The sequence below is a fragment of the Bacillus rossius genome, chromosome 5, assembly GCF_032445375.1.
Source record: "Bacillus rossius redtenbacheri isolate Brsri chromosome 5, Brsri_v3, whole genome shotgun sequence".
Lineage (NCBI taxonomy): Eukaryota > Metazoa > Arthropoda > Insecta > Phasmatodea > Bacillidae > Bacillus > Bacillus rossius.
The window spans coordinates 85,249,889-85,277,760 of NC_086333.1; the positions used below are offsets into that span (position 1 = coordinate 85,249,889).

Genomic DNA, 27,872 nt, shown 5'->3' on the forward strand with positions numbered 1-27,872 from the left:
AGAAAACTGCCAGCGCAACTGCCTTCTCGAAAGTTAGGTCATCTGATTCGAGGTTCAATCTGTGCATAATGTTTTTGTCTTTCAGCCCAACAACAAATTGGTCACGCAGGGCAGCATACAGGAATGTCCTGAAATTACAAAATCAAGTAACTTCCGCAACTCCACTACAAACTCAGACACCGTCTCTTGTTCCTGTTGGACCCGTCTATGGAAGTTATGCCGCTCTGCAATCACTGAAGGCCTCGAGGAAAAAATGTCCCGTTAACAACATCACTAACTCACTGTAGCTGCGTTCGTGTGGCCTTTTTGGTTCCGACAAATTTCGCAGAACCTTGTAAGTCTCTTTGCCGACTGACAAAATAAGAACTGCCCGTCGTCTTTGTTCCCAAGGCCATTGGCAATGAAGAGTAGTTCTAACCTCTCAACATACGAGTCCCATGAATCGTTCTCTTAACAAGATTTTTATATGACTTAAAACAATTTGGTTACTTCTTACAGTTGTATTTGCCTAATAAAAATTAAATTGCCAAAGTATCAACTTTTACATTCTTGAGCATAATGTGAAATTGAAATACGGTTTTTGTAAATACTGTTTTTTCACAATGATGTAATACTATGCACTACCAGTACTATTACTACTATTTTAATAAGAAAAATGTAAATATGTATTTATTAAAATATTGATGTTAATACGCAAAATACCTGAGAAATAATAACACCTTTTTCAGCAAAAAAATAATACCACTTACAGCTGAAAAGTGTTATAAAATAAAAACACAAATGCAAGTGTAGTTATCATTAACAATTGGAATTTGGAATTTTGTATATGATTTTTCATGTTTGATTGCTAGATATAACTTATTATACTTTGTTATTGTCATATGGTTCTGTGTAAGAGAAGGCATACACACCTTATTAACTGCACCAAAAAAAGCCAAATAAAACAATACAATATTTTTTGAGCAAAATTTTGTACAATTACCCAAAAAAGGGGGTACTTTTGAGTGTCATTATTCCCAGAGGCCATAGAAGAGACATTTGACTAGTTTCATTTGCCCAAGTCATAGTTGTCTGTTTTTCCTGTTTTATGCATTGATCAATAAGTTAAACAGTTCACATGTTAACAGAATTGTAACGGCACTGCAACAACCCTGCACCAACACTATACAAACAATGCTTATGCATTCCTGCATTGCAAGCATCATGTTTCAACTCTCTGATGCACAAATATGTAGAACTGATCAAATTTCTTCTTCAGGTGATACTGGTGTCTCGCCATAAAGGACAACATATCTTCTGCACGTGTTTCATGCCACTGCACACCAATCACATTGATGTTCACTCGATCCATGGGAATGGTTTTCAGCACCTGAAAAAAGTTTTAATGTTAGGTAACATTATACAAAACATGAGATTTGTGAGTTTAAGTAATACACAGCTTGCTGACACAAACGAGAGGAAGAAGAGAAATGTAAAAAGAGCATAAGAGTTTTAAGGTTTTGCACAAACAGGATTAAATAAACTTAGTGACTGTGTCTAGTAGAGCACCACACCCCTTAAAAAGTTTATGCAGTTCAAAGAAGCTTCGCCGAGGTGTCCCTCTTCCTCTGTAATGGTTCAGCCCAAGCTGAAAATACCTGTGTATACTCAACTATGTGTGTCCCAGTTAGATTAATTATTTACAGTAATAATTAACATCTTTCACAAGTGAGAGAGGATCAGAAGAAAATAAACATGAAAATTAATTGAATGAAATCAGTGTAGTGTAATTGTGTTGATTGCTGCAAAAGTAGAAATGCTAGGTGTTATTCTGAGGTATAAAATTAAACTGTTTGAAAGGCCTTAGCTTAAATGAATAAAAAATTTTCGTTCCGTTAACTGTCAACACCTTAAAATGACAGGTGCAATATTTCCTTCATAAAATTACGTAAATTTAGGCACACTAACTGGTGATTCTTTATTGTATTTTTACTATCATATCAGGATGTCAGATATAGGAACTGATTATAGTAACACCATATTTAATATGATGATTCACTACACTAGGTTAGAACTGCAGACTCACAGGTAACTGGCGAGGACCTCCAGGTCATAAGCGCAGTCGGGTACTAGCTGAAGAGACACTACAGAAGCTATCATAGGCGTTGATTTCTCACCTTCTGTAGTCCTCGGGAGCTGTAAAATGTTAAGACTTGGAATGCTTTCACCGAAGTTGACCAAAACTGCATCAGCAACTGAAGAATACTAGCCCACCAACCAATTCTACAGGCAGTAGGAACGAATCTTGCGCAACACGGCAACACAAAAGCTTAGTCACCACACGGCATTCCGCCCTATGTTTAGCAAGAAGAATATTGCAGATATGGTTAAAAAGACACTTTCAGATGACTAAACTACCACTCGCGGTCGTCGCGGATGTCTTCCTGTCACCGTGTCATCTGTGCGGGATTCTAGGGACTCAGAATTGCCCAACTTATGTATTTTTTTATGGCCATTATCATTCTATGTAATGATTTCCTTTCAACTTTGTTCAACACCAAAGAGCAAGCGTGCTATGACAAATACTGGATAATTTGCAAACCAATTAGCAAGGAAAAATATATGAAATAACTGATGCATAAGGAATTAAATAGAAGATCAAAATTAAATGAACAACTAACTGTGATATAGTGTTGTTCCTTATCTGACTGTCCCACTATATCTGATTTTACATAATTTTCTCAATAAAAACAATCAGTACATACATAACTGAAATAAGTACAAATCCCACTAATATTATAAATGTGAAAGTTTGGATGGATGGATGGATGGATGGATGGATAGATGTTTGTTACTCAATCACGTCAGAACGGCTGAACGGATCTGGATGAAATTTGGCCACAGCGAGCTCATAACCTGGATTAACCCATAGACCACATATTAATATGTAATTCCATCCTTAAGGGAGTGAAAAATTGAAAATGTCATTTTATAACAGAAAAAATCATAGGTCATATATATTAAAGTTAGGGTTTCTTAGTGAATAAAACTGAGAAAAATATACTTTAATATGTTTTATATTAAAGTAACAAACGATTGCACAGCAAGAATACACAACAGTCATAGACATCTATACAAAAAATATGTAACACAATGGGCAACGACAACGTGGATATTCAACCAAGATCAAAATTTTCTTTTTCTTTTTTAACACTCCCACTAAAATTTTACATCATGAGAGCAAAAAAAATATTTTACATTCAAACATTACACTATTACAGCTTATCCATTATTTGTTCTCTTAGAAAGACAAAAGGTTGAGTGGGCAATGGCTTTGTTAATATATCAGCAAGCTGATTCTTACTTGGGACATAGGATATATTTATTACACCATTCTCCACTTTCTCTCGGATAAAGTTGTATTTGACATCTATATGTTTGGTTCGTTTGTGAAAAACTGGGTTATTAATTAACTTAATGGCACTCTGATTGTCAACATATAGCTTAATACAATCATATTTTTCATCCAAGTCCAACAACAATTGCTTTAACCATAGTATTTCCTTTGCAGACTCACAGGCTGCAACAAATTCTGCTTCGGTGGTAGAGAGAGCAATGGTCTTTTGCTTTTGGCTTAACCATGTTACTGGCCCGCCATTCATTAAGAATATATATCCAGTAGTAGACTTTCTAGTATCAACATCGCCTGCAAAATCAGCATCGGAGTACCCGATAAGATCATTGCTTTCTCCATATCTAATACAAACATTTTTTGTATTAACCAAATATCTAATCACACGCTTCACTGCATTAATATGTTGTAGACTAGGATTATTAATATACCGACTCAACATGTTAACCGCATATGAAATATCAGGTCTGGACACTGAGCATAGAAACAACAGTGAACCAATAGCTTCCCTATAAGGGAATTTCACAGCAGTTTCCTCAAGATTTTTACATATAACAACATTCGGATCAGCAGGAGTTGATGCATGATTGCATTCACTCATATCAAAAGTTTTAACAATTTGATCGATGTACTCTCGCTGATGTAAACAAATACAGTTATCAGACTTTAACACTTCTATGCCTACAAAATGTGACAAATTCAATTCCTTAATTTTAAATGCCTGTTTCAAGAAACTAATTATATCTTTAATTACCTTTTTACTTGATGATATTATGAGAGCATCGTCAACATATATTATCATTATAACCTTGATACTTTTAACATTTCTAACATATACACAGTAATCAGCTTGTGACTGAACAAAACCATATGATTTTAAGAATTCAGTAAACTTCTTGTTCCAACACCTTGCTGCCTGTTTTAACCCATAGAGTGACCTATTCAAATTTAATTCATTACTTTTGTCAACAAGCACACCATCAGGAATTTCTAAATAAATTTCTTCTTCAAGATCCCCGTTCAAAAAAGCAGTTTTGACATCAAATTGTTGGATTTCTAAGTTATACTTAGCTGCAATACTTAAAATAATTCTAATTGAATCATACCTTGTGGTAGGGGAAAATATTTGCTGGTAATCAATACCAGGGATTTGATTGAACCCTCGTGCACATAATCGAGCTTTGTAACGGTTTACTTTTCCATCGTCACCCCTCTTAATGGAAAATACCCACTTGGCTGTGAGTGTTCTCTGTCCAGCTCGCTTCACTGGGGTCCAAGTCTGATTTTCATCATGAGCACTTAGTTCTTCTTTAACGGCTTGCAACCATTCATTCTTCTGCGAACTCTTCATTGCCTCATCAAATGATGATGGTAATACAAATTCCATTAAATTGGCTTCTAAATTCAAATTTCTCCTGGGTCTCAGATTCATTGGTTCACATGGAGAATCATTGAGGGTATGTGATGGTTCATAATTAGGATCATCATTCTTACAACTGAGCATACTTTCCTCATTCTCATTCAGTGAGATTTCATTTAAAGAATTATCACTCAAAGCAGGGTCGTTTTTGAGTATGACTTCAGAGTTATCCTGTTTGACATTTTCATCACTTTCTTCTATGAATATTTTTGCTATATTCTGTCTTTGTTCAGGATATTTATTCTCATCAAAAACAACATTTCTTGATACTTTAATTCGTTTTGTTTTCATGTTGAACATTCTGTAATTGGTATTATCATATCCAACCAATATCATCTTTTCACTTTTTTTTTTTCTAATTTGGTCCGCAACTGATCAGGAATATGTACATATCCTTCACTACCAAATACTCTTACATGCCCCAAAACTGGTTTGACTCCATTCCACAACTCTGATGGCGTTTTGTCTGATGTTTGGCTAGATGAGGTTCTATTAAGCAAATAAACTGCACAATTTATGGCTTCTGCCCATAAATCCAAAGATACATCACGTGCATACAGCATGGATCGAGCGCTTTCTACTATTGTTCTGATATCTCTTTCTGCACGCCCATTTTGTTCTGGGGTATATGGAGCAGTACATTCATGAACAATTCCTTCTTTATCTAAGTAGTCTTTAAATGCAGTATTAATATATTCACTTCCATTATCTGTATGCAAGGCTTTTACACTGTGCAGGTATTTGTTTTTCACAATTGCATTATATTTCTTGAAATATTCAAGAGTATCGCTCTTATTTCTCATGAAGTACACATGTCTGTAGCTGGTTGCCGCATCCTTGAATAATAAAAAATACCTCATACCTTGAACCGATGTATGACTCATTGGACCACATACGTCACTATATACTAGGTCACCAGGTTGTAGTTCTGCCCGACTTGATTTCTGGAATGGAAACCGAGATTGTTTCCCATAAGCACATGCTTCACACACTAAGTCAGTTTCATTACTTTTTTCAATATTTAAACCTTCAACTATATTGTTCACGCTCATTTGTTTTATTTCTTTAAAGTTTAAATGTCCTAATCTTTCGTGCCATTTTTTAATATCACTTTTATTTTTCTGCACTAAGTTGCATGTGTCAGGAACAACTGTTTCAATGTCCAGTTCATATAAATTGTTCAACTTCATTTTTGCACACATCACAACTTCATCACCATTGTAAATTAGAGCATTACTGTCCTTCTTTACAATGGCATAACCTTTTCTTGTTACCATGCCTTCAGAAACTAAATTTCTTTTTAAGTTAGGCACATGTAGTACTTCATGTAACATGCTTAGCTCCCACTGTCCATTGACACATCTTTTTATTAAAATTTTTCCAATTCCACATACTTCTATGGACTCTTTGTTCCCCAATGTCAATGATTTCTGAGTACAAGCTGTATATTCTTCAAAAATTCTTTTCTATATGTCATATGGGCCGAAGCACCACTATCCAAGATCCAGGTGTCTTCTTCTGAACCACTGCCTATATTTGACTCATCAACTACATTAAAAGCTAGCATGGTATTCTTACCTTCAGCTGGTTTCTTATGTATTTTCTTTGGTGCACGACATTCTCTGGCAAAGTGCCCCCTTCTTCCGCAGTTGTAACATTCAAAACGATGCTTCGCAGGTTTCTCTTTGCTAATTCCACTTGTACTAGGTTCATTTTTGGTTGATTCTTTCTTCGGTTTAGTATTAGCAACCAAAAAAGCCATTTCTTGTTCTTCTTCACAAGTAATATTAGCTTCCTCATCAAGTAGTCTTGCCGTTAAGTTATTCAAGTTTTGTTTTTCAGAATCCAGCGACATCCATGCTTGCCTAAGTGATCTATATTTAGGAGGCAGAGTTCCCAATATTTTCGTGATTATAGCATTGTCGCTGATGCTTTCACCACTTTCCTTGAGCTGCTTTGCGAGATTTTCAACCTTTGCAATATGTTGTGCAACACTGTCACTTGGTGACATTTTATACTGGTAAAACCGTTCATGAATTAACATTTTGTTCAATTCACTTTTTTGTTCATATATGGATTCTAATTTCGACATAATTTCCAAGGCGGTTTCACAGTTTTCTATTAGGGTTATTTGATTTAAATCCATCGACGACGTGATAATGTACATAGCCATGCCATCCTTTTTTAGCCATGCATCCGCATTTGCTTCTGTTCTTTGTATCGAAATATTGATTCCTTTTGCTTTCAGGGCACATTTTATCTGGAATTTCCATTGCCTGAAGTTTCTTCCGTCAAATTTATCCACACTCAAAGTTCGTTCCATTTGGAGGCTATATGGCGTGATTTATTCGATAATGCAAAATATGACTTCTTCTTTGCTGTTTTCTTGATTCTTCAGTTTTCAGAGTTTCCTGGGCCCATAACCTATTAAAGTTAGGGTTTCTTAGTGAATAAAACTGAGAAAATATACTTTAATATGTTTTATATTAAAGTAACAAACGATTGCACAGCAAGAATACACAACAGTCATAGACATCTATACAAAAAATATGTAACACAATGGGCAACGACAACGTGGATATTCAACCAAGATCAAAATTTTCTTTTTCTTTTTTAACAATATATACAAATAGTGAGTGTCATTTCTCTATGTCTACCACACGATCATACACATAGTAAGGTCTTGCAAATTCATATATTTCTCCTTGGTGAGACCAGTCCGCTTAGTGGAGCTCGCAGCGGCTAGAAAAATAAAGGTGCTAATAACAGTTTGGTTCTTAACTTCGTCAATAGATAGAGTTGCCTTGAATTTTAAATGCACCTTCGTTCGATGCGTTTGTCATGTCTTTAATTTTCGTTTGTTTGTGCCGTATGCGTTCCTATACCATTTATCCGATTGTGATTAAATTTTGGTGAGTTGTTATGCGGATGCCCGCGAAGGTTTCTGAGACTGTATAACTATTTTGCAATAGTTGGAGCACGTATCGTTACAAAAAAATGTGTTTATTTCATATTATATAGCGGCACTTCGTCTGTTTTTGTTGTCTAAGTGCGCACACATGAGACAATTAATTTAAATATAAAAGAGAGACAGAGATAGAGTGATATATATACAGAGTGAGATTGAGAGAGACAGAGAGATAAGTTGAGATAGAGCGAGGTATAGAGAAAAATGGGTTAGATAAAGAGATATATAGATGTATAGTGCTATATAGAGATTTATATATAGAAGAGATAGAGATAGTGGGAGGTATATATGTATATATGTATGTACATATAAAGAGATAAATAGAGAGAGAGATACATAGATGTAGATAAAGATAAATATGTAGAGAGAGATGGATAGATGATTTGTATATGTGGAATTACTTCAAACATATTACAAAACCAAACTGAATGAGGCATTGCAATGCAGGCCGAGCATTAGGTAGATAATGGAATCATTTCAATATTAGTAATCTCTTATTTTTCAGCTTTTTTCTATAGTGCTTTATAAAGTCTAGATTACATACAAACCACCAATTTTTCGATATATACAGGTAAATAACTATACACTGGCAGAACGTCTGTCAGGATCTGAAAGTGATATATATTATTTTGCACACTTGACATTCAAATTAAGAATACAATTACTAACTACATCTGATTTCGAAAAAGGTCCCCTTCACCCTGTTTTCAGCCCGGGCAATGCCGGGTACTGCAGCTAGTAATAACAATACTATAAGAATGTCCAATTATTACAGAGGATTCGGAGAGGGTGCCAAGAATTGTCTCCTTTTAAGATATTTGAACCTGAAATTAGCAAAATGTGAAAGTTTTGAAAATTTGATATTAAAAAAAAAGGGGGGGGGGGGGGGTTAAATCCCAGCTGAAAAGTAATCTAATCGCAGTTATTACACAGAAATGTTGGTCTAGTGGTTCCAAACCGATTACTTTAAAAGATTGTGAAAAATACTGAAAATGTTCAATATTTTGGCATATTTCAAGGTCTTTTTACTTTCGTTTTCAAAATTTACGTAATATATTTTTATACATTATATGTAAGCCTATAAATTTTTTTTATTAGCAAAAACAAGAAACTTCTATCTTTTAGATAAGATCAACAATGAATTTATCTCTATGAGACTCTGTTTCTGCATAGTACCATTGAATATGTATATGGATAGAAGTCGCTTCCATATGGAGAAATACTTTCGTGATTCTGGGGCGTTATTCAAGTAGTTGGCCTAACAGCCACGAGATGGCAGGGCTTGCGGGAATGCGAGGCAGTGGCGCGCGCTGCGGCGAGTAGGACAACAAGGAAAAGAACCTGCGCAGATCACACTGCCAGCAGACGACGGTCACATGATGAGCGCGTCAGGAAGTGGAGGGGGTTGGTAAGTAATGGAGCCGCTATCTGGCCTGATAACACCGCCGCGCTCGGCTGTCTCGCAGTGACCAGGGTACATCCAACCAAATGACTATAGAATGTTTAGGAGTCACAACCTCACAACACATTGCCCCTACATGATGTTCGGAGAACATAAAATATATGTGATTTACGACACACCTCATCTTCTGAAATGTGTCAGAAATAATTTGATGAAAATTGATTTTATAGTGGATGGTGAAATTGTAACATGGAGGGCAATTGAAAAATTGGCATGCAGCGATTTGCTGTCGCAAACTGCGAGAGAAGTTCCTAAGTTGAGTGAAAGGCACATTCATCCTAATTCTTTCGACAAATTAAGTGTAAAATTAGCTGCACAGGTGTTCAGCCATTCCGTTTACACAGCATTAATGACACATTCAGTAACGTCTGAATGTACAAATGTTAAAGAAACAATAGCTACAGCGGAGTTTGTCTGCAGGATAAACAATTTGTTCGACAATTTAAACAGTAAATCAACAACTGAGACAATTCCCCAAAGAAAACCACTTTCAGAGTCTAATCCGGAGTCCAAAAAAAATTAATCATGTCTCTGAAGTGGATTGCAGGCTGGTAAATTGCAAACAAGAAAAAAAAAATCACCTCCAACATTTAACAACTTTCAATTAACAATAACTAGTGTTCTATTGTTGTGGGAAGATCTGAAATAAGATGGCATTCATTTCATCTTGACGTCACGGCTACAACAGGATCCACTTGAAAACCTATTTTCTGTTATTCGCCAGAGATGTGGTCATGGTTCAAATCCATCTGCCCAGCAATTTAGAAGAAATTTGCAGCACATGTCCGTCAGACTGTTGATGCCACCTTCCTCAGCCAATTGCGAGCCTGATGAAGACAGAAATTTAATTCTACCAGAAGATGGAAAAATAACTTCGTTGACAACTGAAGTGAATAATGACATGAACATGGAGTTTCGTGGTGTATGTCAAGGTAATTACTTTGCATATTATTTTTGTGTGATAAATTATTTCTTTGAGTGCTAAAATCCAATAAAATCATCAATAATGACTTTCCCCCCGACAATGCAAGACGGTTCTGATAGTAGGTATATAAAATTGTTGTAATGGAATTTAACTGTACAATCTTATATGAATAAAAAATAATAAATACTTTTGCGTCTCCAGATACCAAGGAGGAGGCATTTGCGCATTTGGCTTACACTCAAATGTTTGATTTGAATGGTTCTTGACACCAACACTAGATTTGTAGGGCGCCTAAGGCGCTAATTGAAAAATCTATAAATCTATCAATTTAATTTTTTGTCAAAAATTCCAGTGTTCCCTTACCTACACACACAAAACTTATTTAGTTAATAAGCTTTACTTGACTTGCAACTCTTTGTCGTCACCAAGACACTGCATGCATACTCCTTTTCTTACCTCCATGCAAGCATTACAGAGTCAGTGTGTAAGTCATTGATGAGCGTGTTTATATTTTAGATTTGAGCACAAAGTTTTTTTTCCCCCTCCAGATTCACAGAGGTTTCATACTACCATCATTATGCTGTTGCCAGCAATAATTCACAACTTAAAAATTTTATTATATCAATATTTCTCAAAGTATAATTACGTATAGCATAGGATTTTTTTAAATTATTTAATTTTTTCACTTTTGTACAATACACAATGTATTGTAAAGTAAATAATTGTATAATTTGAACATTTCATTGGGTACTTGAAATACGTCCAAGCTTATGTATCACTGTATCCTGTGAGTAATTACCTATATATTCAGATGTCTTGTAATTGAATTGAGCATTTCTTTTGCTGATATCTCAAATATGCAATTTGAATATAAGTCGCCTCTAGGTTACTATCAGAATTACAAAAAAATTAGAAATCTCCCCTTTTTTACTAGCGTACCGGTACTTCAGTAGTACAGATCTTATTTTCAAATAGCCATAATAGTTCAAATTTCAATTAAGCATCTACCTATTGCCAGTAAATTTCATGTTTAGGTTATGTGATATTATCGGGCCAGTGATTTTAAATATTGGTGCACAGTATTTGAATACTAAAATCATGATTATAAAAAGGTCACATTAAATTAGGCCTACATTGAATTTCGATAAAGGGGAAACACATAGGTAACATAATAAAAAAAGACTGGCATTTATTATATTTCCTAAATGATGCATTGAAATCTTACGTGTTATATTGTCTATTTAAGTAATACATAATAGGGTGATACCACGTACAATCCTTTGCTACGAAAATGTATTTAAAAAGACAGTTAATATGACTTCAGTCTGCTTTTGTTTACATCGGTTATTATTGGCTAAACCTACGTCAATAATAAACTGTTAAAATAATTTTCCGTGTCCCTACAGGGTCAAGTACAAGTTTTAAATTTTCATTGCTCAATAGTAAACTAACCTTAAGTGGTAGCACAGTTACAATTATTGAATAACCGTAACTGTTTATATTACAATTATGCATCGGTTGTCAAGCTGTGATGTAAAGTTTTTAAATTAATAATAATAAAAATAGATAACATCATATGGTAAACTGCGCTTAAGCTGAATCAGTCAGAGAAGTGTATATTACAAAAAATTTAAATTGCCTTTATGAAAATTGATATTTACATTCACAGGGCATCAAATACAATACGTGGTGTGAATTTAAAATAATTAATTGGTGGACTAATTAAGAAAAGATTCTATCAATGTGTCGAGAGTCAAGGTTCTTGGTAAGCAGGCTGGTTGGCAAATCTCATCCCCAGCCGACCAGGTTACTAAGCTACTGCCTGCTGTCTGAGAAGCGGAGCGGAGCTATATGCCAACTGCCCAAGGTATTCATTGGCATTCATTGGCTGAAGGCGTCGAACGTAACTTGGAGGATTGAGATAGGGCTGGTATTGCCCGGCCAAGGCAGCAGTATACTGCGATAAAATAAACTCGTCATTGTGAAGAAGTAAACGTCCAAACAAATTTTTTTTAGGTTTTATTCCTTAATGTACATAGCCTGTAATGGGTAAGTTTTTAATGCCTCATACAATATAATACGGCAGAAGAAAAAAAAACGTCATACAGTGATTTTAAAGTTTGGCAGGTTATTTGGTACAATGTTCGTTAACGAACGATATTTCTTTCCAGATTACACTAGAAATGTAATAAAAGTATGCGAAATGTGCATTAAGGATCAAATATCAAAAAGACGTTTACTAATCGTTGATGGATATAGCCGTTTGCTCAGAATCATCTTGTATGTTTTCGAGTTTTGCGCGCGCTCGCACTTGCACGATGGTATCGCGTTACAAAAACTCACGAAATATGCTTTTTAGCAAAGTTCCTAAGAAATTTATTTATTTATTTATTTATTTATTTATTTAAATTTTTTGTTACATGCGCACCAACAGTCCAGGGACTTTAGTGGTGGGCACGACATATACAAAATATACACAAATACATAAAGAAACAAGAAACAAAGGACAAGACATCCATACACACAGACAACACAAGGACAAATACAAATATAATACTTAAAATAATAATTAGTACAAAGTGGTAAGATAGTAAGCAGCAAGACATAAAATTTAATAGAGTACAATAATGTAAACGTGAAAGAGAAAAAATACTGACTATAATTAGTATGAGGATATAAATTACATTAAATACTTTAACATAGCTCTGTACACAATTAATTTGACTTGGTGCTGTGTCTATTATAGTTTTTAACGAGTCTATAAATAAGATCATTCTTGTTATAAATAGTACATAAACTAGAAAAGAGGCGAGAATTGAATTGGGGGATTCTCAATCCGGTGTTCTCAAGAATATAGCTACATTTAATTTTATAGTTATAAATGTTATGTACAAAAAGATAGTCCAAATGGGCTCTACGGTCTGCTAGAGGAATAAGTTTGGGATGCGGAAAACCTCTATGAATTATTAGTTGAGACAATTTGTTTTGTAAATTTTCTAGTTTCTCAATATCAGTCGACCCAATGTCATTCCAGATAGTTGAACAGTATTCTAATTTAGATCGAATTAATGCCAAGTAAAGAGAAATAATTGAATCAGAATTGGTAGCATAATGAGTGATATATTTTATAATAGCAAATGTTCTTTTTGAAATGGAGTTTAAGTAGTCGATTTGTTTATGAAAAAATAATTTTGAATCTAGAAAGACACCAAGGTCTTTTATAATGAAAGTTTTTGAGATTGGGTTACTATTCAGAATGTAATACCATTTATAATTTTATGGTAAATTACACCATTACTCTATGCTTTTCCATAGCATATCTGTGGAAATTTTATTGTTTTGCTATATAGACTAAATAATTTTTTGTAATTAAATATTTTATGTTTAAAACAAGTGCATTCCAAAGTAAAAAAACTCAAAGTTTATTAAGAATGATTTAGCTGGCAAAGAAAAAAAGTTGACATGAACCAGACTGAAAAGGACTGTCAATTTATATTGGTTTATATAATTATTCTTTTGAGTCCTAATATGAAACTTTAAAAGACTATCTAAGAATATCAAGAGTTATATTGAAGTGTATGCAAGTATTTCGAATTACTGCGAAATTCCAGATTATTGATCGCTTCTAGTGATATTGGACTTGTGCATGTTGTTCCGTTGGTGGAATCATGGTATGAAATACTGGGACTACTACAATTTTGAAGGTATTTTTCATTGTGCATGTGCGAGAGCGAATAGAACCTGAAAACATACAAGGCAATTTCGAGGAAATAGTTATGTTTATCAATATTTAGTAAACTTCGGTTTGATATTTGACCCTTGATGCACATTTTGTTTTCTTGAATTACATAGTTAGAGTAATCAGGAATACATAATAATTTGGTAACAAAAATTGTAGATACTAAAACTTTTCATAAACCTTAAAAACACTCTTTCATGTATTATTTTTTTACTACCGTATTAAAGTTTTTAAGGTCGTAACAACTGAACCATTGGCGTGCAGTTTGGTTAATTACTTTCTTCACAATGACGAGTTCACTTTGCCAGTGTGTACGGCGGCTCACCAAGCGGCAAGCTAGGTCTGGATCCTCCACGTGACGTCAGCAGTGCGCGATGTTGGAGGGGGGGAATGAGCGATAAGTGGGAAGAGACCCGATATCCTGCGCTTCCAAACGCTTGCTGTCACACATACACACACAAACATGAAGGACAAGCATTTTGGAAAGAAAAGGATGGCGATAAAGTGTTGTAGTTGTCCTACTCGCCGCAGCGAGCGCCACTGCCTCGCACTCCCGCAAGCCCTGCCATCTCGTGGCTGTTAGGCCAACTACTTGAATAACGCCCCAGAATCACGAAAGTATTTCTCCATTAGGAAGCGACTTCTATCCATATACATATTCAATGATATTACCGAAGATAATCGAGCCTCGATTAAAACATGGTGGCACATGAAAATGAAATAAAAACCATTTTGAACTATTTATTAAATATGACTATTTGTTTTTTTTTTATATGGTTGGGCAACTATAAATTTTAAAATTTGGTGTTTTCACATGGAATGAATCGGACGTGAAGTAACATTCTGCTCAAATCGCACTGTTATCAACACTTTGAGCACTGCCAAAAAAGGAACTTATTTTACTTCAGCTGCTCTCACACGAAGCATTTATGTTGTGTTTAACTGTTCCTTAAATTGTTTCTGCCAACATGGGAATGTTTATGTCACATGCACAAATAGTACAAAGGGCAAGATTACTTCCATTTATTGAACGAAAAGCCCATGAAAATGGTTTGCTATAAAATTCCATAAAAAAATTGGTTAGGCCTATATGATTTCTTTTTTGGCTTGCTGACAGTTGCCATTATAACATTATTTTATGACACACTCTCGCAACACACACTCATGCTACAAGCAACCATAAACCATCACAACTATTAACTTTTCTTAATCACGTCTCTCTCACAGATTCACTCACCAGTTACCATGTTCAACACAGGCAGTGTTCACTGTATAGAGGGGGGTCAGTCACGTCTTTTATTTTTGGATCCTCTCCACTAGTATATTTATAAATATTTTTATAATGATGAAAGCAATTATAAGCTGTTTTCAAATTCCAACAAGGATATTATTGTGTTTTTTTTTTAGTTTTACCTGAAAATTTAAACATTTTTTTTGTGTTGATGTTATGGTGTTACACGTTCTGGCAAAAACTAATGGTGTCAAAAATTCTTTCTGCACATGGCAAAATAGCGGTTCATTTCTTTGATAGTGAAACCAGACAAATTTATTTGAATTTATGCGAAATTAACAATTTTTCAATGAACTATGGGTGGTGGCATTAGAAGGTTAAAGTGTTGCGCATATAATTGGAATGAAAATTTCCAAAAGACATAAGGCGGTAAGTATAACATTCTTGTGATTACGAACACTCCATATTACTAATAAAGATTGCAGGCTTTCGCAGCCATCGTCCGAGGTAACTTGGCTTCTGGGTTGTAGCCGCGTCCAAGGCGAATATATCACTGACGTTTCGGCAAGGTTCTCTATTTATGTTTGCTGGATGTTTTAGTATTTCTACTGATTCTCAAATGTATCTTTCCTTGTATTGTCAGATGTTGGCTATGGTGTGGAATTGGTCGAAATCAAATGTTCGTCTGGTTTCCAAGAAGTGTTCTGCTGTAGCTGATGGCTACAAATTAAGCACAATATGGAATCCACTCTTCAGAAAACCTTAAAATCTAGCTCTGCATCTAAAAAAAGACAGGTTGCCTCTGGTTGGCCAAACAGCTCAGCCAATCAGAAGAAAAGAGGCCACTGATTTGCCAGCACTCCCAGCAAATTACAAAAGCCCAGCTCCGACTAGCCAAACCAACAGGCTAACTAGACGAAAGGAAGTCTGTGATTGGCCCACAGCTGCAGCCAATCGGGAAACACTCCTCACAGGCAAGAGTACTAAACCCAGAAGAACTTGTAATAACAGTAGGTAACTATCTTGATGATGGCGACTGCAACGTCGATCGAAATGTCAGTGATATATTCGCCTTGAACACCGCTACTACCCAGAAGCCAAGCTACCTCACTCCATATTACTGTTAGTATCATTTTAATAAAATTGTATTACTTAAATTTGGAGTAAATTTAATCTCTCTTTAGCCCGATCTATAATTATTTTGCAAACACTAACAGTATTATAATTTTTAGTAATAGTCTACTAATTCTGTAGCAGAGCTAGGGGTTAATGTGGCATTTGTTTATGTTAGCTAAAATAAGAATAATTTATAATAGTGTGGACGGTTGGTTAGGTTAGCAACATTAAAAATACAGTGAAGTCATATCAATAGCTGTTTAGGAATTTCCTTTTGAATATTACTTAAAATGAAAAATATAATTTTTCTGATGTTTGTTTTCATGTCTCAGTTCCTCTTGTAACTAATTACTTTAGATATTGCTATTATATGTCACTGTAGATTTTTAGGCAATGTTATTATGAGAGATAAAAAAATAACAGCTGTAATTGTTTTAAATGCATATTTCCAAGAAGTTGTTGGGTTAGAGGGTCTGGTAAGAAGCTATTAAGTTTTAACACTACAATGTTTCATGTAGTTATCTTGCATTGTGGAGCTTATCTTTCTTACATTTTCCTTCTAAATTGTAATTTTATTAAAATTATACTAATAAAATAGTGATATGGTAGTGTTAATTCATCAAAAAATTTGTTCATCTCAATAAAATTTAAAAAAAAATTGGTCTGGTTGCATTATCAAAGAACATACATGGCCAAAAGAACAGCAAACCCCTAGTACTGAACCTAATAAAAAAAATTATCTACAACACTAATTGAAAGTTTCTGTTAATAATTTAAACCCAGAGTATAAATCACTTAATAAAATGAAGTATTGTTTACAATTAAAAATAAAATGCTTAAATTTTTAAGATTTAAAATAAAAAAATTCTAAATAATGTAAGGAACTTACTATAAAGAATAATTATGTAATTAACATTTGTTTATACCAAGTACATAAGATTGTTTGCATTTTTGTCACTTTGATATTTTAATAATTCAAACATTAAAATTTTAACTTGTATATCCCGCCATTCATGCATCTGCAGTATCTCTAAATGACACCTGGAGCAGCACTATCGCTTGTGACAGTGATGCCAACAGTAAAATGTATACTTTGGGAGTATTTGTTTTACCTATGTTGGTGTGTATGAAGAGGGACCAAAAAAAAAAGCAATCACAGAAACATTGCTGTTACCACTCTGGTATACCCTTATTTACTGTGTGTGTTCAACATGTCCGTCTTCCGATTACCAACAGCAGGTTTCCCAACCATGAAGCATAATGGAACTTTTGGTATGCAGTGTTGCCGTGCAATGTTGTCTCAAGTTTTGAATAAGCCGTTCACCCTGCTTTATCACCACACATTTTACGAAAAATTGTGTAATACTGTTGTAAGGCTGCTTATTGCCGTAAATTAGCTCCACAGTGGGAGAGCCAATTGTTGTAGGATAGTTTTGATTCACCAGGGGCACATGGATCCAGTTGAGACTCATCTCAGGGCATGATGTTGCCCATGTAGGAGCAAGATTCGGCCCCTCTGATTGTGAGCTACCTTACCAGGACCTGGCCCGCTCTCAGCGTCGGCCACGCTATAAGCATAACGTTACGATGGGCTGTTGAGGCATCCCACACGTCTGCTAGGTGTAGATGGTCAAAAACGTGGCCAAGAGATAACATGAGATTCCACAACACGTATTTTATTGACAACTACACATTACAGCCTGCCTGCTCACACGCTCAAAGTAAACAGTTAAAAAAAGCCCTATGGCACAAATCAGTTACGGTGAGGTACAAACCACTCTCGTGGTCGTACATAGTTACGCGTCGGTTGATTTCAAAGTCCCGTTGAGGGAAAGCAAATAATTGACTTAACAGTCTGCCACCCAAGGAAGGTCCAGAGGACATTAAGAAAACAATTTGGCATATTAAATTATTAAAACAGAGTTACTTAGTCAATGATGGAGATGGGTGAAGTCCCCGGGGTGCTGGCGCGTCCTACCTCGGCCAGTGGTGAAGACAAACTGGGCCGACAGGGCTCACTCTCCAAGGCATCATGGCATCTTCGTGCAGGACAAAGCTACCATTATAATTATTTTAATACGTGCAAAGGGTTGTTTGAGATAAATACACAACGCATTGTAAAAAATAAGGCATGTCTCCTCACAAACTCGTTATCAAAAAACAAAAAAAAATTAAAAAATAGTGTCAGATTTGGCCAAATTCGGGTCCACTCGGGATTGTCCGTCAACATCTTTGTAAAAGAATTTGTTTAAAATTACGAGAGAAAAACCTAGATGATCATACAATAATACGATTTTACATTTTGCCCCCTACATTGTATGGGAAAATCGTAAGAGTTGGCATCTATGCTTCTATGCAAGCGCCTTACTCAAAATTTTGTATAATTTGCTGCAGTAACAACTGTTTCTTAAAATGGACTTCGAATATCCTTTCGTACATTGTTATTTATACACCAATGAAAACAAACAAACATAGAAAATAAATGTCTATTTTACCATCTACCTAGCTGAAAATAATAATGGTGCACATGAACATGAAGTGAAGAAAAATGAACGACTGAGGAATAAAAATGGACGAATCATCAGAGTAACCACACAAACACAATAGTTACCAAAAAAGAGCTCCAGTTACTGTTGAAGCACAATAATAGAATAATTACTACAGAAGCATAATAACTACCACAATTGCACCATAATTACTGTAAATAATCTGATATATATATATAGGGCAAATGAAATGTTACGGCACTGCAACTTCACCCACTGAGCATATATAAAATAATCTTGTACTGGGTGTACAGTGAATAGTAGGGTTCTGCAAATATTCGAAATTTCCGAATTCGAGTTCGAATTTTTTGATATTCGATTCGTCAATTCGAATCAAATTCATTTTACAATAATTCGACTTGCAAAATCTGGCCCGAATACAATAATATAGGACATCCCCCTCCCCCATTTTTAAAAGAAATGTAAATGGACGATTAGATCTTCCACTTACAAAAAAATTATTCAGCGAAACCCCTTATTTACGTTACCGTTATTTACGTTTTCACGTTATTTGAACCATTTAATTTCTGTCCCGTTTTAACCTCATTTGATGTAATGCAATAAATTCCCGTTGTTTACAACGCGCCTATTGCTTTACGCAGTTTACGCCGTACGTTCTGATAAAACTGCTTACTAAATTAATTAATCCTATTACGAAGTAATCTGATGTGTAAATCGTGTTTTAAAGAGGTTTTTAAAAGTTATAAACTTCATCTTTAACGTCTCGGGAGTCGCTTTATACCGCTTATAAAAACGTAAGCAGCGCCAGTTTGTTTGTGTTGATTCCTGTATTCCTGTATAAAGCGCGCGCACGTAGTCGAAAATTGATATCGATAGCTCGCAGACTGCATGCACGCGCACGCTCTGTCAGTAACCAAGTTAACCCGCACGATCGTTATGCGTATAGTTACAAATCACGTTCTTGTTACGTGTTTCTTTTCTTTTACGTTGAATAAAATGGTTTTATTGCATCACTCATTAATTTAAATTATTTGGTGTGCTTTCGCAAAGTCTACTTTTTAAATAAACGTACTTTATTTGAATAGGTTTTGTTTTATAATTTACTTTACATTTTTTTTTCATAATAGTATTCTCCGTTCACTCTTACCTAAGTTTTGGAATAAACAAAGCCTCTTGTAAACAAACATTTTCATTGGCTGCTGGCCGCCGTGCACATTATTCGTGCGCAAGAAATAGTTCCTTGGATACGTACCATTTGTAAGTATTTTTACACTGCCTTTTTTTATAAAAATTGTTATATAGCATTACAGCGTTTCACTATTAAAATCCAATACAGTTTAATGTGTCAGCAAGTATTTACTTACAATTATGTTAGCAGACGCCGTGTGTAGTGTACAGTTGATGCCCGGCGCAACAGTAGTATTTCGGATTCGCGCGCGCACGGTTTGTTATGGCTGACGCCAGACCGAGTTTTGTAAAGCACAGAACGGGAAAGCCTTTGAAAAATGCACAGAAAACTATTGTGTTGAATGTTTTTAAAACATTTTGAGACAAATATCCGGATTGTCGTGCGAACGATATCGCGAGTTTAACTGCGGAATTTACGGGTGTTTCGAAGAGCAGTGTGCATCGTGCAAGGAAAGAATTACAGGACACTGGGACATTAACAACTCCCGGGAAAAATAGGAAACTTGAGTATCCTGTTATCAAAATTTGTGATTATTTTGTGAAGACGGCTATTAGGCGTAAAGTGCATAGTTTTTTCTTCGCAAATGAACCACCTACGCTGAACAAAGTGCTACGGTGCTTCCTGTTATATTACTTCTTCGTTATTTTATTAGCACCGACTGTACTGAAGTGTGTGTGTTGCAACTAGTGCTTGGCGCGCAAGATGAATTCAGCCTATCACTTGCTGATGCGGCGCAATGATACGACTGTGATTTTTTTATTTCAAAACTCAGCTAAGAGTGAACCCACGGTCTCACCCTTAATTATAAACTTGATTTTAGAATAAATTGTGCAATGCTTAAGTGATAAAAATGGTAAATTTGTTATTTTTCTTTTGTACCACTTCCTTATGCTGTGATATTTTTATTAATATTTTTATCCTTGAAAGTCAAACATGCTAAATAAGGTGGCAAGTGAGAGAGTTTTCTCTACAGCAGGCAACATAGTTACCAGCTGCAGATAATTGTTGTTGCCGCACCATGTCGATAAACTCACCTTTCTCCATGACAATTTGAAATGATTTGTGAAGTGATTTATGTTAGTGCTACAGACATATAATTTTTAATTTTTTTTTTTTTAATTTTTGAGAATCTGGTTATGCTTCAATATAGTCTCACTTTAATTTTAGTTACTTGATTTAAACTGTGAATTATGTGACAAGTTTTTCAAAGGGTGAATGTTAACATTTTTTAATGATCTATGTTATTTTAATAAATATTCTCAAATTCGATTAAAAAAAAATTTGAAAGTCGTGAATTTTTTTTTGAAATTTGATTCAAATTCGATTCGAACTGAAAAATCACAATTCGCAGATGTCTAGTGAATAGGGCAATAAAAAACTTCAATATTTAAAATAGCATTAAAATTGTAGTGTCTGTGTGAAAAATTGTTTTCATTTAAATGTTCCAATTAAAATCCAAAATTTCAAGTCCAAAACTGCAATACAACTGGACAATCATAATTTAGTTTCCCGTGCTTCACAATATAATTTTAAAAAGTTAATTCTATATTTTTTTATAATAGGTACTAGTTGTTCACAAATTTTTGTAAGAATAATTCAAATATGTAGCTAAATTACAAGGAAATATACAGTTGTAAAATTGTAAATCTAAATACTATAGGTAGGGGCTGTATACTATAATGCAGTTAGCACTATGATAGTGATTAAAAAACCATCATGAGATACTATGTACAGTGTGTACATTTTCTGTTAGTTGAGCTTAAAAGGAAAATACAAGAAAAATGTTATATTGACTAATCGACTCAAAATACTTGATTTTTTTAATTAATCTTGACTCGATATTAAAATACACTACTCATGCACCCCTATTGATATTATCTTTTAGATGTTTTTTTGCTGTGTTAACATTTATTCTATGACAAACTACATGCATTTGAATTATCCAAAATATTACAGCATTTTGAAACAGCAATAGCAGGTAATTAATATATGTTTTCCATGCAGTGTGATTATGTGAAATAAACTGTAATTTTAGAAAACGGCACAAAAAACTAGGGGAAAAAATTTTCCAATATTAAGTTTTTAATGTCTCGGACCATCTCTAACTATGTTATAACCACTGATGTTAATATAACATTAAATTTTGGAGTTGCAAAGAGGAAAAAATATTGAATTTTTATAAAATTATCTCCCAAAGTTTTGGCCTACACAACACACAACATTATCGTGTTTTCTCGCATAATCGTCACACATTTTATACTAAAATCAAAGGGTGTGACGTTTATATGGGAAAAAAAAATTTTTGTTAGGTAAAGTTATTGATAAAAACCAAACCCATTCATGCAAAGTACGTTTATTGAAAAAAAAAGTGGAGTATACAAGGGCACGCCAAACAAATTATATAACCCGAATGCAAGCGATAAAAAAGGGTAAATATTAAAATAAAACGCACTTCCATTAGCATGATACTAAGTTTAGACTTGAACATTTCCCAAAGTATAACCACATCCCACATTTCCATTTCCAGGAATAAAATATGCAGTACACCATCCTGGATCCATGCTGCTTCTCACCTGCAGCTCCGAGCCATCAGAGCTCAGGCTGAGGTAGTCGACAGAGGATGTGTTGACAGCCAATAACAGCGAGTAGAGCGGGAAGCACTTGACGCGAGAGAACAAGTGGTCAGCTGGACTATCGGGCACCTGCTTCCAAGCGTTCCTCACGCTGACCTGTGAAACACAAGGTCCTGGTTCAGAGCATGACCATCTTCTGAAACAATGGCACTCATTGAGAACAGACATCCCTAAACTTACACTCTACATCTACAATAAAGAGCATTCTGTTTTTAGCAGCAGTATCTTTATTGTATTCTCAGGGAGCACAAGAAATTATTTGTAAAAAGAGAATTTAGTATTGGCAGTTAAAACTATTTTAAAATCACGCTTATGTGATGACAAATCCATAAGATCATAATTGTTTTTAATCAATGCTATGAAGGGAGGCACATAAAGAATGCAGTTGTGCATGATGTCACAGCAATCATTGTAGATTTGCATGTAGATATTGATTTGTGATGGTTCTACGAGAACTTCTCAGTAACTATCAGGGGCACAACCATTCAGGCTAAGCATTCTCTACAGTACCTCGGGTTACAACTGGACCCGAAGCTGACATTCTGGGAACACCTGAACAAGATGGCGGACAAGGCGGGCAGATTTGTAGCTAACCTGTCCAGGATAATGCTTAACACGGTGCTGAGCACGGTGCACTCCCTCATGCTATATGGCGCTGAAGTCTGGGCAGAACAACTGTGTCATGAAAGTTACAGAACCAAGCTGGCTTCCATACAGAGGCGAGCCGCCCTCAGTGTTGCCTGTGTGTACTGGACAGTATCCGAAGCAGCCTTATTGGTCATCGCGAAAACGCCACCGATCGATTTAATGGCATATGAAATATGACGTTTCAAATTATTAGTAGTGTAAGATCGCGTGTCCTTTCTCACCATGAGAAACAAGGCAGTGACAACTATTGCACAAGGCCTTTTGGTCATTGCTTTTACTAACAGAAAAGAAACTCCATACGTCACTCTTGCGATTCATTTCTGTAATATGTATTATGCCTATTATATTTTGTTGAAGAAAGCAGCACCATGTAAAATACAATTAAACGGGAAAGTAAATAATGCTGTTTGATGAAATCACGGAAATAGTAAACATACGAAGGTATCGCTAACAACAATCGTGATGTAGTATCGATCTTGCTTTGAGACAATCGCAAACATCACTCTCGCATGCGAAATGACGACTGCGCAGCCATAAATCGTTGTTGTTACTTACGTGCGTCGTGCGATATCGCTGAACAAGTTACGGTTTATGTGTAGGCCTAGGCTATAAAATACTTGGCGGCACTTTATGTTAAAAAAACTTGGTTTTCTGTGAATAAAATTTATTGTTTTAAATCCTGCGCTTTTTTATGTGGACAGCCGATTGTGTTGCATTAAAATAAATGTTTATCCTAAATTAAGAGCACTGTTTCGTTAGATATGTAATTTATAGTTATTTTACGGAAGTATTAAGAAAAATTTCTACAAAATTTAGTGACTGTATCGGCGTCTATTATCTGCAGAAAAAAGTATCGGTCCGGACGATTCCGATACGTTAATATTGGCCGATATTTAGAATCTGCTATCGGTATCAGCTCAGCACTATTTCCGTTAATTAAATAAGTGGTAATGTCTAAATAAATATTAAATTTATACTTTAAAATACATTGTTTTATACAGAAAAAATACCCACACGAAGTGCTCAGAATCTAATAGTGGGACCAAAAACATCATGCAACGTTTACGCGAGAGATTTTTTTAATCCAAATTTTGACACCCTAAAATATAGGTGCCACGATTATGCATATTAGGTTTTTTTTTTGCAATGTGGCTACCTATAATTAAATACTTACATAAGATTTAAATTAATTCAACAAACTTTAAGAATTTGATAAGTATTTAGGGTAAACATAAAGTGAACACACAGTGCCTGTACAAAAAGGACTAATCGCTGACTACAAAAACGTTTGGAATAGAATGGCTAGTGTACATCACCGGTCCAACAAGTCGGTAAACGACCTGCACAGATTAACCGGTCATAACGGGATATACGGGTCGGTGGAAGGGGTGAGTTGGATGAAGTTATCTTTATCTCATGCATCGTTAGTATTAGCGCACATCTTATCCTCCTTTTTTTACAGGCACAGGAGAAAAAATACACAAGCAATGTTTAAAACAACTGTCATCCTTCAATAACCATTAAACATGCATGCATGCAAGACTATTCAAGTGTGTACGGAGTGCAGCGCTTGGATACAAGTGTATATACAGGCTATTTAAGAAGTACCAAACCTGTCCATTCGTACAATGTGATGCGGAAATGTCAACACGAACAGTAACAAGTTTGGCTCCTTTTAACCAAGTTATAGGCAACATATTATAATGTACATTATAAAAAAAATTTGTTTTTGCAAAATTTTGTTTATCAATAACTTACTTTAATTTAAATAAATATTTTAAAATTTAATTCTTCAATTGTTTTATTATAATTTAAAACAGTTGTTAGTTAATTCTACATAAGTGTTACAACATTAAAAAAAACTTATTAATAAGGCAATTGTCATTAATGTAGCTTGATATCTGAAAATTACTACTGCAAAAACTGATAAATTCTATAAACTACAATAATATGCAATAACATTATAGTATAAAAATATGCATTTGCTTGAAGTTACATTCAAATGTTTTATGTTTTAGTTTTTAAAATTACATTAAGATAAATATTTAATAAAAAGACAATTAAAATTCTAAAAAGGTTAAAAATTAAAATTAAGAAATTTTCATACATATATCGGCCATCACGAACACACCACAGCTGTATATGGAGGCATACCTCTTTAGGATAAGGCATTGGGCTGAGACAGCCGAGCAGGCAAGACGAGCCTGGGCGGGTATGCTTGCGCAGAGCCAGGAAGTCGAGAGGGTTGGATTGCACTAGCAGGCCTCGCCAGCCAAGGCTACGCTCCAGCCACTGTGTGTCCGAGGGCCGGCCGCCCCCGTACGCTCCAGCCTCCACGAACACACCTCCTCGCTGCCATCAAACACCAGTCACTAGACAGCAAGGTAAACAGTACCTGCAATGTCAGTTAGCCTAGAGGGTTGGGTTGCACTAGCAGACATTGCCAGCTCAGGCCACGCTCCAGCCACTGTGTGTCCGAGGGACGGCCGCCCCCGTACGCTCCAGCCTCCACGAACACACCTCCTCGCTGCCATCAAACACCAATCACTAGACAGCAAGGTAAACAGTACGTGCAATGTCAGTTAGCCTAGAGGGTTGGATTGCACTAGCAGACATTGCCAGCTCAGGCCACGCTCCAGCCACTGTGTGTCCGAGGGCCGGCCGCCCCCGTACGCTCCAGCCTCCACGAACACACCTCCTCGCTGCCATCAAACACCAATCACTAGACAGCAAGGTAAACAGTACGTGCAATGTCAGTTAGCCTAGAGGGTTGGATTGCACTAGCAGACATTGCCAGCTCAGGCCACGCTCCAGCCACTGTGTGTCCGAGGGCCGGCCGCCCCCGTACGCTCCAGCCTCCACGAACACACCTCCTCGCTGCCATCAAACACCAATCACTAGACAGCAAGGTAAACAGTACGTGCAATGTCAGTTAGCCTAGAGGGTTGGATTGCACTAGCAGACATTGCCAGCTCAGGCCACGCTCCAGCCACTGTGTGTCCGAGGGACGGCTACCGCTGTATGCCCTTAGCCTCCACGAACACACCTTCTTTCTGTCAAATCTAACCTTATCACTGGATAGCAATGTATACAGTTAGAGCAGAGCCAGGTACACTTACCTTATAGCGCAACAGTTTTGCAACTAGTGGTGTCCATAAGGGCAGGAGCCTGGGAGCACTCTGATTGCCATCAATGGTGCCGCTACCTTGAGGGTAGCGCAGGTGAACTGCCTGGATGTATGATATCAACTGAGGGTCATCTTGAACCACATTGCGAAAATCTAGGTCTTCAGATAAATTCAGCAATTTTCTGCTTCTGGGAACTGCACAGAACTTGCAAAAGTTGGTACTAATTTAAAAAAAAATTAATATGTGATAAATTAAGTTCAAAACTGTACAATCAAAAGTTGACTAATTCAAGAAACAGGAATAAAAAATAAGAATGTTTAAATTATCACACAAAAAATTGTAATGCAAAAATAGACTTCAAAAATATGACAAATACTAAAGGCCAAGCACATTCAGATGAAAACACTACACATCATAATGTATCCCAATCGGCAGTACAACTAACAGAACTATAAATGCTGCTACAAGAAAGCCAGAGTTGTTGCTGTGATGCAATCACCTCTAACATCGGTGGAGACCAGCAGGATGGTCATGACGACAGTGAACGCAGCAAGGAAGGCTGCGCACTGCAGGCATCGTCGCGCAGGGCTCACCGGCACTGCCATGTCGCCCGGCAGCCATCAGTCCTCTGACTCGTCCGTGCTCTCCTTGATGCAGCACGAGCACTGTGAACACCAGTCCACAGTCGCAGTGAATCTACTTCAGTTGCCAATTGCAAATGTAGCAAGAACAATTAAGACAAGGAATATGTAGAGACCTGAAAAAGTAGATGTTATTTCTTTAGAAAATAGGTGTTATTTTTCTCAAAAATATTTCCTCAGAAATAGGTCTTTTCCCAACTTAACATACAATCGTAGTTATATTTTTTACATGTTAATCAAAATGATATTTTGTTGCAAAATGTACCTATTTACTTACTGTGTCCAGACCTCCGGCCAGCTTAAAACTGTTCTGGAGTGCAAATACAGAAACACTTGAAAAATTTTTCATTAAACTTTGAAAAAAATCTTTAAGTTTCCAGAATAAATATTACTGTTGATTATTGATTACTGAAATAACGTCTTTGACACAAACTGATTTTTATTTATCTTTAAAGAAAATTCCACAACTCACATTGGCCCCCATATTCTGACCACGGGAAAACAGGTACAGCATGAAAATACTAACAATGTGTTGTTTTCATTAGGTATATCACAAACATTATTTTTTCCCGCCCACTTTGCCCATTGGTAACATAAAAATTAGGGAGGAATTATTTAAAAATAATGCCGATTACCCAGATCAACAGAAAATGCTTTCGAATACATTTCTGCAAGACAAAACCTCTAGACAAAAACATCCTCCCTAAACATTTTTTAAGCTGAGACCATTAATAACAATGGGTAGATATATTTGTCTGTACAACAGAAATATTGTTATTGAAAAGAAAGGGAGAAGGGATTAAAGGGATGTACAAGCAGAGGCAGGGTGCCACCAGCAGCCAGATGCCACAGTTTTTCTCTTCCACACTGAGAC

General features: G+C 35.7%; 1 protein-coding gene across 7 annotated transcripts; it reads right to left on the reverse strand.

Annotated features, from left to right (window-relative positions):
• Nucleotides 1-939: 939 nt before the first annotated feature.
• On the reverse strand, nt 940-27,872 carry LOC134532195 (protein Star-like). 7 transcript variants are annotated; one of them, XM_063368614.1, is made up of 7 exons: nt 27,812-27,872; nt 27,276-27,308; nt 26,857-27,022; nt 26,349-26,551; nt 25,384-25,581; nt 22,522-22,677; nt 940-1,369 (listed from the first exon to the last, which is right to left on the reverse strand). In XM_063368614.1, the coding sequence occupies exons 3-7, from the start codon at nt 26,960-26,962 to the stop codon at nt 1,202-1,204; spliced, it is 831 nt and encodes a 276-aa protein (XP_063224684.1). In that variant the 5' UTR covers nt 26,963-27,022; nt 27,276-27,308; nt 27,812-27,872; the 3' UTR covers nt 940-1,201. The 7 variants fall into 7 exon arrangements, with proteins under 7 accessions (XP_063224684.1, XP_063224686.1, XP_063224682.1 ...); XM_063368616.1 differs by having other exon boundaries at nt 27,264-27,308; XM_063368612.1 differs by lacking the exon at nt 27,812-27,872 and adding an exon at nt 27,634-27,765.

Coding starts and splice junctions, on each gene's coding strand:
- LOC134532195 (XM_063368614.1), bottom strand. CDS start 26,962: ATGGCAGTGCCGGTGAGCCCTGCGCGACGATGCCTGCAGTGCGCAGCC. Junction 26,552..26,856: donor GGTCTCCACCGATGTTAGAG/GTGATTGCATCA, acceptor AGTTCTGTGCAG/TTCCCAGAAGCAGAAAATTG. Junction 22,678..25,383: donor CAATGCCTTATCCTAAAGAG/GTATGCCTCCAT, acceptor TGTGTTTCACAG/GTCAGCGTGAGGAACGCTTG.